This window comes from Phocoena phocoena, chromosome 6 (assembly GCF_963924675.1).
Source record: "Phocoena phocoena chromosome 6, mPhoPho1.1, whole genome shotgun sequence".
NCBI classification, from domain to species: domain Eukaryota; kingdom Metazoa; phylum Chordata; class Mammalia; order Artiodactyla; family Phocoenidae; genus Phocoena; species Phocoena phocoena.
Window position 1 is genome coordinate 64,757,913 of NC_089224.1, and position 14,363 is coordinate 64,772,275.

A 14,363-nucleotide genomic window follows, 5' to 3' on the forward strand; every position below is an offset into this window, starting at 1 on the left:
CAATTATAAATTGTCACAATGCCGAGCATCTTTGGATGCTAAGAATACGCTAATCTCCAGGGTTGGTGTTCGTCATTTTTAGCTGTGTATTCATTTGTTCACTGATCCATCCTTTGATATTCTTGCTCTTAGGGCCTGAGGATCATTTTCTCAGATGCATCTCGGCTCATCTTCCGGCTCAGTTCCTCCAGTGGTGTGCGGGCCACCATCAGACTGTATGCAGAAAGCTATGAGAGGGATCCCAGTGGTCATGACCAGGAGCCCCAGGTACCTGAACAGAGTTGTGCTCTCAGCACTGTGTGTCTTACTGCTCCTGGAAAACTTAAGGAGCTTTAGTGGGGGTGATTTTACTTTCTAGAGAGGTGTATTGATAGCTCCAGCTATCAAGGACAAACTGCGAGTGACTCTAAGCAGATTTAACTCATTTATTGCAGTGTTTGAAACAGAAAAATTGCTCTCAAGCATCTATGAGTTTAGACCAGCATTTCCGAAACCACTTGCCTCTCTTGACTGTTCTGCAGTTTGTTGATTGTAGTAACCTCAAGAGAGGCACCTTGTATACACCAGTTAAGGAAAATTTGAGTTAGAGTCAAGCGGGTCAAACTCTTCAGAGCCTTGTCTATACTCATGTAAATGATGGGTTCCCAAGTGTTCGGAAAACTCTGGGTTGGACCATGTCCGTGAGGTGCCACTATAGATGCTACCCAGGGCTTCCTCTTTGAGGTTGCTGCATAGCCCACTGTGAGAGGAGAGGAGGGGCCATGGCTGGTCTGAATTTAAAGTGAAGGGAGGACGCTGACACAGCTGGGCTGGCCTGTGTATGGCAGAGCCCCCTCAAGTTTTCAGCACAGAGCTAATTAAAAACTCACTTAGAAAAGCAACAGCACAACCATATCCTCACCCCTGTATTTGTTAAAGCTCCAGGCAACATTACTGAATACCAGAAAGTACCCATTATAATGTTGGGCACTTCCATCTACACTGCTAGCTGCCCCTTCCTGCCTTGGTCTCTAGTTCAGCCTGGGTTTTGAGGCAGAGTCCTTGAGGAAATGGTTCCTTGAGATGAAACCATTGGTTCCATCTGCAATGCTTCTTTTGTGGAGAAGTAGAGAAACAAAGAAAAACTCACTGCTTCTCAGTGTAGAGTTGCCCAGGATTTTCAGGTATAATTTGCCAAAGTTGCACCATGGATGGAGTAAGATACCAGGGAGGGTTATCTTTCTTTGTAAGTAATTTAGTGGTTTTTGTTTTTGTTTTTAATGGTATCTTTCTTTGGAGGGTCTCAAAGAACTTGATGAAAATGGTACCATAGAACCTTACACCTGACTCTGTAACCAGTGGATCTATCTGGAGTAAAATTACCCCAGATGGGGAAGAAGAGGCCTGGGAGGCCTCTGTTGTCTGGGTCACTGAGAGTGTGAAGGGGCAGAGCACGAAGCCAGCATTGAGACTTTGGCCTTTCCTTCTCAGGATTCCAGGCTCTCCACGCAGGGATGTGCCACGCTCTGCCAGCATAATTTGTTACTGAGTATATTTCACCCAAGATAGTACCAAATCATGCAAGAATTGGAGGCTAACACTGTCTTTCCATATAAAACTCTTCTACATCTCATGTTGGGAAGTGAGATTAAAGCAAGGGCCTGAAAGTCCAGAGCTACGTATAGGGTGAGGAATGATATTCCTGGCCTCATCAACTCTGACTCACTCTGATTCGAGGCTATTTTTTCCTCAACATTCCTTTCCCTATTTGCACGGGATAAGTGGTTATGATGTTTGCTTATTTTTATTTACCTTTGCACTAACTGCAGAAGTATGTCCAAGCCATTAGACACATGTAAAAATACCCTATACACATATGAGTCTCTCTCTGAGGTGGTCCCCTAAGGCCAAGTGGTACCACTTTGTTTTTAAGGTTTACTTTGAAGTTGAAAACCACCACAGGTCTGCTGCTAGAAGGTTGTGTGGTAAGTATATACTTCAAAGAAACCATAAGTAATGCTGGTTATAATCGCCATTGCTGTGTATTTCCCATCCTGTTGGTTTAAAGTTTGCCACTTTGAATGGTTGGGAAATCCCTTCATTGATAAGGCTCTTCTTCTGATCGCTGGTATTCCTTCCCTTTGTAACCCTAAGTGAGGGTTTTGCCAGACCCAGCTAGGTGGGCCTCAGAATACTGAGCTTATGATCTAGCTAAAAATTTTAGATGAAAATAGAACGCCTTGTTCAAAGACCAGACATCACTGGCTCATCATCTTAAGCCGTACTGTGTAATATATTTCAGTCAAGATACAATTTAGAGTAAGATTTTAAAAGGCATCTAAACCCCTAAGGAAGAGGAAGCAGCATCTCTCCACAGGCCCACCTGTCTCAATTACTGCTGAACTGTCCCTAGGCATCTAAGTTTAACCACTGGGGGGCCTCCTTCCAGCACTGCTTTCCAGGACCACCTGCTTCTGCCTTCCAAGAGCTCTGGAAGGAAAAGTCTGCGGTTAACTGTTAACAGAGATCAAAGATAAGGCCTTCTGCTCAAGCTGCTAATATTATTATTGGTCCAGGGCCTGGCAGGGCAACACCAGCGTGTGGTGCTTTCTTAGCTACAGAGACCTCTTCCACCTTTTTATTATTTTTTTAAATTAATTAATTAACCTATATTTGGCTGCGTTGGGTCTTCGTTGCTGTGCGCGGGCTTTCTCTAGTTGCTGCGAGCAGGGGCTACTTTTTGTTGCGGTGCGCGGGCTGCTCATTGCGGTGGCTTCTCTTGTTGCAGAGCACGAGCTGTAGGCACACGGGCTCAGTGGTTGTGGCTCACTGGCTCTAGAGCGCAGGCTCAGTAGTTGTGGTGCACAGGCTTAGTTGCTCTGCGGCATGTGGCATCTTCCCGGACCAGGGCTCGAACCCGTGTCCCCTGCATTGGCAGGCGGATTCTCAACCACTGCGCCACCAGGGAAGTCCCTCTTCCACCTTTTTAGCTTGTTCTGACTTAGAACCCAGAAAGCAGAGATCCCCCCCCCACACACAGTCCCACTTGCACTCAGAAGCCCATAAAAGTACATCTCTGGTCTGTAGAGATTCCATTGATAATCTTATTCTAATGCAACAGGTATTTTTGGATGTTTTACCCACGCTAACAAGTTATTTAACAAGAAGACTCCCTTATTACTGTTATTTAACAAGAGTTCCCTTTAACTAGCTTATCAGCATCTGGCTCTTCTACTTTGCACATGGATAGTTTCTTTTCCAGACATTTTAGACACATGTGAACAGAACATGTTTTAAACATTTATACTGTGGTTGCCTTGTGGAAGTATTCATAACTATCCTAGTGATGCAACTAGGAAAACTTGTGATACAATCTATATGCACAAAAGTCTCTACTCCTGAGTGTAGATTTTCCATCTGAGTCCTTTTGTCTAACAGTGATTATGCTATTTGTCTTAAGCTGATGTAAAATAATTTCTTATCTACATCAGAAAGTATTTTTTAAAAAATTCTGTTCAGGTGCACCTAAGAATTGGTGGTGAGGGGAGGAGGGGGGTGGGGAGGGCTCTGATGAGTTGCAGAGGTGCTTGCCTTGCCCTCACCCTGTGTCCTTGGTAAATTAGGAAGGAAAGCTTCCAAGGCCTATTCCTTGGAGATTACACAGTTTTCAAAATACAAGATTGCTTTAATTTTACTGGCAATCAGTAGGCCTTCAATGAGCCCTCACACCAGCTGGGAATAATTTGGAAAAAGGGATGAGCCAAAAGAATTTAAATTCACAGGTAACCAGAAACAGTCCAGTTATTTCCATTTTCTTTCCCACCAAGCTTATTAACAGGACCGCTAAATTCACTTTTTCTTCACCTTCTTTCCTTGTCCCTTTGAGCCTGAGGGTGGAATAGCTAATAAACAATAAAAGATCCAAAAGGAAAAGGAAAGAGAAGTTTAGCTAAGGCCTGGGGTAATCACAGGCTGATAATCAGTTCCCTACTAATCAGCAGTTGGCTTTGGAACTATAATTGCAGGTTGTAACCGCGCTCCACCCCATCCAGCCCCGGGAAGGGGACTGATCTTCTCTAACCCTCCTTACAAATTGAGGGAATTTATGTATGTATTTCTGATAAGCTGTACATAGAACACCTTAAAAACTAATATCTAAGCACCAGAAGTCTCTCTACACTGGATTCATCTGTCAAACCAAAGGCCATCTGGTGTTTTGTCCTAGCTGTTCTTATTTTGACTTTATAATCCAGCAATATAAAGCCCAGAGCCCTTTTGCACTGTGCTGGGAGAGCATATAATTTATCTTCTAAACCACGGTACTTCTGAGAGTGAAAGGGGGCACTGATCCCAGATAAACAGCTGGTTACTCTAGCTACACACCTTCTTGCTCTCTGAGATCTGCACACCTCTTTGGAGATGGGTTTCTGAGAGCGTCAGCAATATAAACCCAGTAGTACAGAGAGAGCAGGCCAGGAAGGGAAGGGTTAGATCAGTGGTTCTAACCCGGACTGCACGTCAGAACCATTTGGGGGCCTTGGTGAGGATAACACGCCTGGGCCCACTCTCGGAGATTGACTTTAATTATTCCGCCTGGACTTATAGTTTTAAAAAGCTACCCAGATGATCCTGATTAGCCGAGTGCCTCAGACTTTAAGGTGTATATGAATCACCTGGAGATCTTATCAAGCTGAAGATTCTGACTCAGGTTTGGGGAAGCCTGGAGAGTCTGCATTTCTAACAAACCCCAAGGCATATTGTGCTACTGGTACAAGGGCCGCACTTGAACAGCTAAGAGTTACATGAACTGTGAAGCCCTAAAAACAGGACCTTGAAAAAAAAATTTTAAGGGGGAAATTTGATTTTTATTTAGATACTTTTTCCATTTTCAGAATTAGACTTTTTTTAAAAAAATTAAAGTATATTTGATCGACCTTGAAATCTTTAAAATGGTCGAAGGGGCAACACCTGTTTTTAGTGCCCTTGCAGGCATGGGCCGCTGTCCTCTAGACTTCCCAGTTGCCCAGTGGACTCCATGTGAATGTCTTGTGGGTCTTTCCAACTTGACGCCTGCCAGCGCTCTGCTCCCCTCCCCCACCAAACCCTGCTTCTTTCAGTGTCTTCTTCATCTCAGTAAATGGCAGTTTCATTCTTCCAGTAGGTTCAGCCAGAAATCTAAGATTCATCCTTGACTCCTTTCTTTCTCTCCTACCCCCCATCCAAGAGCAAATCCTATCAACTTGACCTTCAGAACACAACCAGAGTCTGACCCCGACTTCCCATCCTCACCATTGCTACCCTGGGCCAAACTACTGTCCTCTCTAGACGATTGCGGTGCTCTCCTCACTGGCATCCTTCCTTCCAGTCTTGCCCACTCCCTTGCCCACACCCTAGTCTCAGCACAGCAACCAGAAGACTCTTTTAAAAAACATGTTAGATCACCTCATGACTCTGAAATCCTCCAGTGGGTCCCCAGCTCACTCAGAGAAGAGCCAAAACCCTTCCTGTGGTCTCAGACGCAACTGGAAATGGCCCCTTTTCTCCCTCTGACTTCACCTCCTACCTCTCATCCTGTTTCTCTCTCCACTGCAGCCATTGTTTGGTGAACATGCCAAGAATACTCTGCCTCAGGGCACTTAACAGTGGCTGTTCCCTCTGCCTGGAATGCTTTTCCCTCTGATATCTGCATGGTCTTCCCCCTCACTCCTCAATGAGGGTTACTGTGGCCACTCTACATAAAATAGCCCTCATACCCGAGTGCGACTTAGCTCCCTTGCCCTGCTTTACTTTTCTCCATAGTACATAGTCCCATCACATATATATTTACTTGTTTATTTGTTTTATTGTCTGTCTCCACCCAGTAGAATAAAACACCAGAAGGCCAGCGCTTAGTTTTTTTTTCACTGTATCCCTAATGCACAGAATACCACCTGGCATACGGTAAATGTCCAGTACAATTTTGCCAAATGAACGAAAATACAAACAGTCCCCGACTTATCATGGTCCAACTTGATTTTTCTACTTTTTGATGGTGCGAAAGTAATAAGCATTCAGTAGAAACCGTACTTCTGATTTTGATCTTTTCCTGGGTTAGCGATACGTGGTCCCATACTCTCTGGTGATGCTGGACAGCAGCACTGAGCCACAGCTCCCCGTCAGCCACACAATCTCAAAGGAAAACAACCAATGGATACACTTACAACCACTCTGTATCCCTACAACCGTTCTGATTTTCACTTCAGTACAGTATTCAATAAATTACATGAGCCATTCAACACTTTATTAAGTCTTTGTGTTAGATGAATTTGCCCCACTGTAAGCTAATGTAAGTGTTCTGAGCACGTTTAAGGTAGGCCAGGCTAAGCTAAGGTGTTCCATATGTTAGGTGTGTTAAATGCATTTCTGACTTACGGTATTTTCAGCTTAAGATGGGTTTATCAGGAGGTTACCCATCGTAAATCAAGGAAGATCTGTATTCAGTGTTAATTACTTTGCAATATCTCACGCTGATTATATCACACAGGAAACTGTACTCAGTATGAACCTTGGTGCTGCCATCAGGTTTTCTTCTGTGATTGAGGGTTTGAATAAAACCAGTTGTCATTTTTAAGGTCTACAATGTGCCAGGCACCATTCTACATATTGGGTTGGCCAAAAGGTGCGTTCTACATATTGGGTTGGCCCAAAGGGCAAAACATTGTATGGAAAAACCCAGACACACTTTTTGGCCAACCCAGTATTTTAGATGTATCCAATATTTTATTAATGGTTCCAGTGGCCTCCAGAGTAGAATTATCGTCCCGCTTTTGCAAGTGAGTAAACTGAGTCAGGGAACATTCAGTCCCACGGATCAGGTAAGGTCTGGATTGGAGATTCATACTAGGTCTTAATAAAACCCATGTTTTGAGGTCCTGAGGAGGTCCCAAGGAGAGAGAATTTCTTCTTACCTGTGCTTGAACCCAAGGTTGCACCTGGAGCCTCGGTTCAGTGTTACTGAGAGACTTTTTTCTCACACCAACAACCAATTCTCTGATTCTTAGCCACCAACTGGGTGTCTAACAGTTCAATTCAGTTGAGATTAACTACGTTGAGTTAGCCCTGACCCACAGGTTAAGGGCTCAGTCCCACAAGATTGCCCCCACTTCAGACACTAGCTGCAAATGGGCACCCAGGCTCCCCACATTTCCACCCATTTGACTACAAATTCAGGGGTTCCCATGATTTCCCCGTTAGGCTTGATAATTTGCTAGAATGACTCACAGAACCCAGAAAAGCACTTTACTTACTCTCAGTGATTTTTTATAAAGGATGCAACTCGAGGACAGCCCAATGGAAGAGACAGGGCAAGGTACACAGGGAAGGGTGTTCAGAGTTCCACGCCTTCTTCTGGTATGCTGCTGCCGGAGCGCCCTGAGGTCTTCGCCAGCTCAGAAGCTCTTTGAACCCTGTTGTTTAGGAGTTTTTGGAGGTTTCATTACCTAGGCACAATTGATTAAATCACTGAGTGTTCCTGATTGAACTCAGTCTCCAGCCCCTCCCCCTTCCTGGGACATGGGGGGGTTGGGTGGAGGGTTCCAATCCTCTCATCACCTGGTTGGTTCCTTGGGCTACAGTCCTCATCCTGATGCTGTCTGGGCGCTCACCAAGAGTCCCCTCCTTAACATAAACTCAGGTATGGTTGAAACGGGCTTATTATGCTTGACACTCCTGTCACTCAGGAAATTCAAAGGATTTTGGAAGTTCTGTGCCAGGGACAAAGACCGAATCTATGCTTTATTATACTGCACTTACAAATGTTGATAACGGGGGCTTCCCTGGTGGCGCAGTGGTTGAGAATCCGCCTGCCAATGCAGGGGACATGGGTTCGAGCCCTGGTCTGGGAAGATCCCACATGCCACGGAGCAACTGGGCCCGTGAGCCACAACTACTGAGCCTGCGCGTCTGGAGCCTGTGCTCCGCAACAAGAGAGGCCGCGACAGTGAGAGGCCCGCGCACCGCGATGAAGAGTGGCCCCCGCTCACCGCAACTACAGAAAGCCCTTGCACAGAAACAAAGACCCAACACAGCCAAAAAATAAAAAAAAATAAAAAAAATGTTGATAACGGTGAGTGCTTTGAGAACAACCAGTTTTCTCCTCCTTAATTTGAATTAGCAATGAATAGGTTATTAAAAATTATTAAAAGAATAATGTTATAAATACATACCAGTTATGTTTTATAGCTAAGAGGGATCTAAAGTAAGTGGTTAAACAGTTGGAGAATAAAGTTAGATATTGAAATAATGGGCGTGTTGTGGAAAACTTGGAAATAGAATGGAATTCAGAAGTGACACATAGGGCTTCCCTGGTGGCGCAGTGGTTGAGAGTCTGCCTGCCGATGCAGGAGACACGGGTTCATGCCCTGGTCCGGGAAGATCCCACATGCCGCAGAACGGCTGGGCCCGTGAGCCATGGCCGCTGAGCCTGCGCGTCCAGAGCCTGTGCTCCGCAATGGGAGAGGCCACAACAGTGAGAGGCCCGTGTACTGCAAAAAAAAAAAAAAAAAAAAGTGACACATAAATGGACATTAACTTAGGCATTCAATTTTCATAACAAGATTAAAAAAAAATATGTATATGTATGTATACATATGTGTGTGTTTATGTATGTATGTGTTTGTATATTTATATACATATACACACATATATACACATGGTTTTGAAATCATACTGCATAAATATATATCAAAAACAGTATGTCATATTCAAAAAGAAAACCAGCACACAGATGTATTAATAGCCATACATGCAAGGAAAACCATGAAATACTTCATTTTTCTCCTCAGAGTTTAGTCTGTATTGCTGTAGTTTGGAGGTATGGGGTAGGGTGGAGTGATGTAGAGAGAGTGGAGAAGAGCGGCACGTGGTTAAAGGGTTGGGATGTAAACTCTATGGCCAAGTTGAAGAGCTGGCTCGTTTTGCTCGAAAGAGAGGCGTGACCTGGAGGTCTTCAGGAATTTAAAGAATAATGTGATGCAGAGAAACATGACCAGCTGTTCTCCATAACTGATGAATATGTAATTTGAGGAAATAAATTCAAGCTGAACTGGAAGTGATTCAGATTGCCTGTTAGAACAACTTCCCAACTTAAGATGGCTGGTTTGTGCTTTTCTAGAAGTCTCCATGACCACAAAGATTCAAATAATTTTCAAATATGGGCAAGGGTGGAAGGGACAGAGAAAGGTAACATTTCAGCGTATTCTTCAGCCTAAACATTTTGGTTCTGTGATTATTACTTTTTAAAAAAGAAAGAAAAGAAACAAATTCTGGTGAGGTGGGTTAGATTTCCCTCTAGTGGCCTAGAAAGGAATTTAGTACAACTGTTTTCACCAATCAGAGTCACTTGGAGCTGAATTAAAATTGAGAAAGAAGCAAACATGTATGGATTTTCTTTATTTCTACTCATTTAGGTGAGTTGCCCATTAAAAAAAAGACAGGGCAAACAGTCCTTATTTTTCTCACTTGGATATTGAAATCTGGACTCACGCTCTGCTATTACTGTGGAATGTTTTCCCTGGAACTGAGGGACCTTTCCTGGGATGGTCATCTGATGGTGTGTGATAAACTCCCTTGGGCTTGGAATTTGGCGGGTGTTTTGAAGGGGCTAGTGACTGTCTCAATCCAGGGCTGTTTAGGGTTTTGACGACAATGCGCCTTTCCCTCGGCCTCTGCTGGGGTCACAACTCCCTTTAAGGTACTGAGTGTGTGCTGGCTTGGGGCCGAGACTCACCCTGTCCCCCCACACTGTGGACATTCAGGGACTTGTGGGAAAGCGTGTGCCTTGATGACAGCTGGCTGTCACTCATGTCAATCCCACAAATAGGGCCCATCTTAAATCCTCCTTTTTTTGCAGTATATGCAGAAAAGACCCTTGCTCCAAATCTTGTCAGACTGTCTTGATATTGCTAATTTATCCCAAGAACCTAGTGGTCTTAAGATGTAGAACAGCCAAAAGTCATGCCTTGATCCTGGCTCTGGGTCAATTTTGAATTAAGGTTTACAGACCCAGAGCTCTGAAAACAAATTAGATTTCCTCTCCCCACGTCCCCGCATGTCATTCAAAATAAAAACAAAATCAGCTTTAAAAATAAAGGTAAGGAAATCTAACAAAACTTTGGTATTTTTTTCCTTACAAGGCTATTTATTTTGGTGCTTCTGCTTTATTGTGCCCAAAGCACGTACTTAACCAGCTATTGGTTAACCTAGATTCTTGCTGGATCTTGTTTACTCAGCCTGAAAAGGGAGCATGAATGAATTTGCCTTGGTCCCACAAGTACAGAGGGTCACTGGCCATAACTCCTCTTGCCAGGTGAATGGGCTTGACAAGCTGTGGCCGGCACAATCTGGCTTTCCCAGCATCCTCTTTGTTCCAGCCCAGACGCACAGCACAACCAAGTTTCCATGCCTTTCAGCAGAAAGCTACTGAAGGCTCATAGGCTGGCGGTGATTTTCAGGCTTTCTTTGAATCAGTGCCCTTCTTTGGTGGGGAGTAAATCCTTTGCTTTACTCATAAGTTAAGAGTGTACCTTGGCAAATAAACACTGATGGTGAACCTTGAGATTGCCTGTGACATTGAGAAGAAGGCTCAGGACGAGACCATGCATTGAAGCAGCCTGAGAAGGAGGCGGCATTGTCTGGCTTCCCCACCACGATCACGCTTTTTTCCCATGATGAACGCGGGATCTGGGCAGTAGAGGTGAGGAATGTGGCTGTTTTTAGCTCTCCTGTCTGCTCTTGGCTGATTTTAAGTTTGATGCCCTAATCCCCAAAAGAGAAACCCTATTCAAGATGCAGGTGGGGGGGGGGGGTTCCGCATCCTTTGTTTTCGCTTCCCAGGAAAGTTGGGAGGTATGACGCAAACTTCAGGAGAGCGGCATATCAATAGCAGAATGCTTCAGCCTTAGGCAGGAGGGGAAACAACGAAAGGTTTATGAAACTCTTGTTTCACTGTTTTTCCTTGTTTGTTTTTTAGGGGAGGAGCGGGTGGTTGGTTGCTTGGTTTCATTTCCGAGCACCTTTGTTGGTAGAAGTCATCATGTAAGGCATTGTTTGGTATTCGAAACTTAATTATAGGGGCATGGGAGGTAGATGAGGCTATAAAAGTGTTTTAAAATGTAGGTTTTATTATTATTGGGGTATGGTGAGGCCAGTAGGTGAGGAGAGGATTGTCATTGAAAAGGTAGCTTGTTACTCACCATTCCCAAGAGGTGAGACAAGTCACTCCATGCACTGCCAAGGTGGGGCGGGGTGGGGGAGGAACCAGGGTTGGTTATGAGGCAGAAGGAATAGGGGGAAATGTAGCTAAGAGCTTTTATTGTGGTTTCCATGGAAAGGAAGAAGGGAGGCAGGGTTCGTAGGGTTAGGATTAGCTAGTTTGAACAATTTCAGCAGGCTCTGGGGCATAGGGCTTCCTACGTTCCTAGTTGTCAGGTACTTGGCCCTGGGGTGATTAGGGCAGGTGGCTAGTGGTCTGAGTGTGAGAGCCCAACAAAGCAGGTGGTTGGGGAGTGAGCTCTGGATTCGTTGCTCTAATTATAAAAGAGGGGGCCCCCAGGAGAGCTCTCTGCTCTCTCTAGAAATTAGCTAATCCTGAAGGAGCTGTCCCTTCCAGTGTCAGCAAGGTCCCAAATGTCAAAGCATCAGAATGGAGACATGCTTAATACAAAGAGGAAGAAAACACAGTGACTTTTTCAGGGGAATGAAACTGTGGAGGCACCAAGATTTTGCTTTTTTCATATACCGTTGAGGCCACGTGGCCCACGTTGAGAGGCTGGGCTTTGGAACCCCACCCACATCCTTGGTCTTGAGCCCTGGGTCTGCCATTTTCCAGTTCTGTAATCTTGGGCAACTTAATTTCTGTAAACTTCAGTTACTTTATCAGTCACATGAGGATAAAAATACTTATTTCATAGGATTATTGTGATGGTTACATGAAATAATTCATTTAAAGTGTTTTGGACAATGCCTGGTACATAAAAAATGCTCACTAAATGTTTGCTGTCATTAATAATTTCGTTCTTGCCATTATTTTTATTAATAGCAATGTAGACCAGAGTTTTGATCATGCGAGGATCAAAAAGTCCCAGACTAACTAGCAATTTGTTTTATAATGGAATTGACTTGTCTTGTCTTATCATCTGCCATTAAATTCTCTGAGGGCCAACTGGATCTATGGGAGATATCCCAAGCGAACCGGCAGCTTTTAAAGATGTTGGTCTTATAAGAGGGTGCCGGGGCCCTGTGACACAATGTTTTAGTTACATAATACTATATTGAAAGGTTCAAAAATGAATTTGAAATTCTCTTCCTGTCTGTGCATTCTCCTTTCCTTTTCTCCCTCCTCCCATTATTTAAAATTCTTACATCCATGGAGTTAGTGGATCAAATTTGCTGCCCTCCTGGCTTGAAGCGAGAGGTACTGAGTTGGGGTTGTTCAATAATTCTGTTTTATCCAAGATAATGTGCCATTGGTTGGTTGTTCCCAACTCATTTGCCAGAGAAAAAGTATTTAAAGACTAGGGTAGGTGTGAGATAAAGAGAGGATTTCTGGAGTCTCTGTCGCTTGTTATGAGGCATGTGCTTGCTGGCTTCAAAGCATTAAATGCAAAAAATTAGTCCCATGAGTTGGGAGATTGGGATTGACATATACTATTTTATATTATATATAAAATAGATAGCTAATAAGGACCTAGGGAACTCTACTCCATACTCTGTAATGGCCGATATGGGAAAAGAATATAAGAAAGAGTGGATATATGTATTGATATAGTATAACTGATTCACTTTGCTGTACACCTGAAACTAACACAACATTGTAAATCATCTATACTCCAATAAAAATTTTTTTTAAATTAGTCCCATGGAGTAGGTGTTAGCAAGCTTTTTCTGTAAAAACCAGATAGTAAATACTTTAAGTTTTGCTCGCTGTAATAGTTTGCTAGGGCTGATGTAATAGTCCAACAGACTGGGTGCTTTGACAGCAGAAATGTATTGTCTCACAGTTCTGGAGACTAGAAGTTCAAGATCAAGGTGTTGGCAGAGTTGGTTCCTTCTAAGAGCTGTGAGGGAAGGATGTGTTCCAGGCCTCTCTCCCTGGTTTGTAAATAGCTGTCTTCTCCCTCTGTCTCTTTATATCATCTTCCCTCTGTGTGTACCTGTGTCCAAATTTCCCCCCTTGCAAGCAGACCAGGCATATTGGAGTAGCGCCCACCCCCATGACCTCATTTTAATTAGATTGCCTCTGTCAAGACCTTATCTCCAAAGGTCACATTCTGAGGTAGTGGGGATTAGGGCTGGAACAGCTGAATGTGGGAGTGGGGGACACGAGTCAACCCATAACACTAGTCATATTGTCCATGTTGCAACTTCTCAACTGCCACTGTAGCATAAAAGCAGCCACAGATAATACATAAATGAATAAGTAAATTTATTTATGGGTATTAAACTTTGAATTTCATATAACTTTCACATGTCACAAAGTATTCTTCTGATTGTTTTTTCAATGATTTAAAAACGTAAAGCTAAGTCTTAGTTCACAGGCTATCCAAAAAGCAGGTGGTAGACCAGACTTAGCCCAAGGATTCTAGTTTGCTGACTCTGGCCTTTTTGAACATTAGGCACAATTTCTGATTATATTCAGGGAAGCATACATCCAAATGAGTTTGGCTCAACAACACATTTTGTAAAAGGTACAATTACATTCGTATTCACATGTGTGTTTATACAGAGAGATGAATTTTAATGTTTTCAAAACAAGTATCAAATATCCCTGGAAATCTCCAAAATTGGCCTTCTGAGATTGAATCCCCAGCATCTGATGGCAAGAAAACCTGAAAGGAAAATGTCTTCGAGTGTGTTTGTTTCATGAGATCGAATTCCTTTTTCAGGTGTTTGGTTTCTTATAGGAAGGATTCCTTCTTTTTTCTATTTAAAGCGTTGCTTACAAATGATTTTCAGATGAGCAGCCTTAGAACTATGTTGGAAGACAAAGGAGAACTGTTCAGGAGGAACTTGTGGAACAATGGTGTGAAAAAAGAAAGGTATGAGAGAGAGTCCTGGGCAGTACCTAGAACACATGGGCAGCAAGCGTGGGCCACTTCTACTTGTGCAAAGCCAGGAGTGCCCTGACATTGTGTCCTGGTGTGAATGGGGCTCCCGGGAGTGGCTCACAAGGCATGATTGCATTTCAGATGCTTTCTCAGTGACCCTCAAACCCACCGCCCACAGAAGCCCCACATCCCTTGGGAAGCCAAGTCTATTGTTGCTTTTTGTTCTTGGTTTGCTTTTAGTTACAGCCTCAGGTATCACAATGAGGATGGGCAGTATGGTATTTAACAAAAGCTAAGGTA

At 43.7% G+C, this 14,363-nt stretch overlaps 1 protein-coding gene across 1 annotated transcript in view; it reads left to right on the top strand.

The window, feature by feature from the left end:
• The window catches only part of PGM5 (phosphoglucomutase 5), a 190,580-nt gene that overhangs the window by 154,303 nt on the left and 21,914 nt on the right, over nt 1–14,363 (top strand). The window contains exon 10 of the mRNA XM_065878766.1: nt 133–267. Within this exon, the coding sequence (XP_065734838.1) occupies nt 133–267 (135 nt within the window). The remainder of the gene's footprint in view (nt 1–132; nt 268–14,363) is intronic.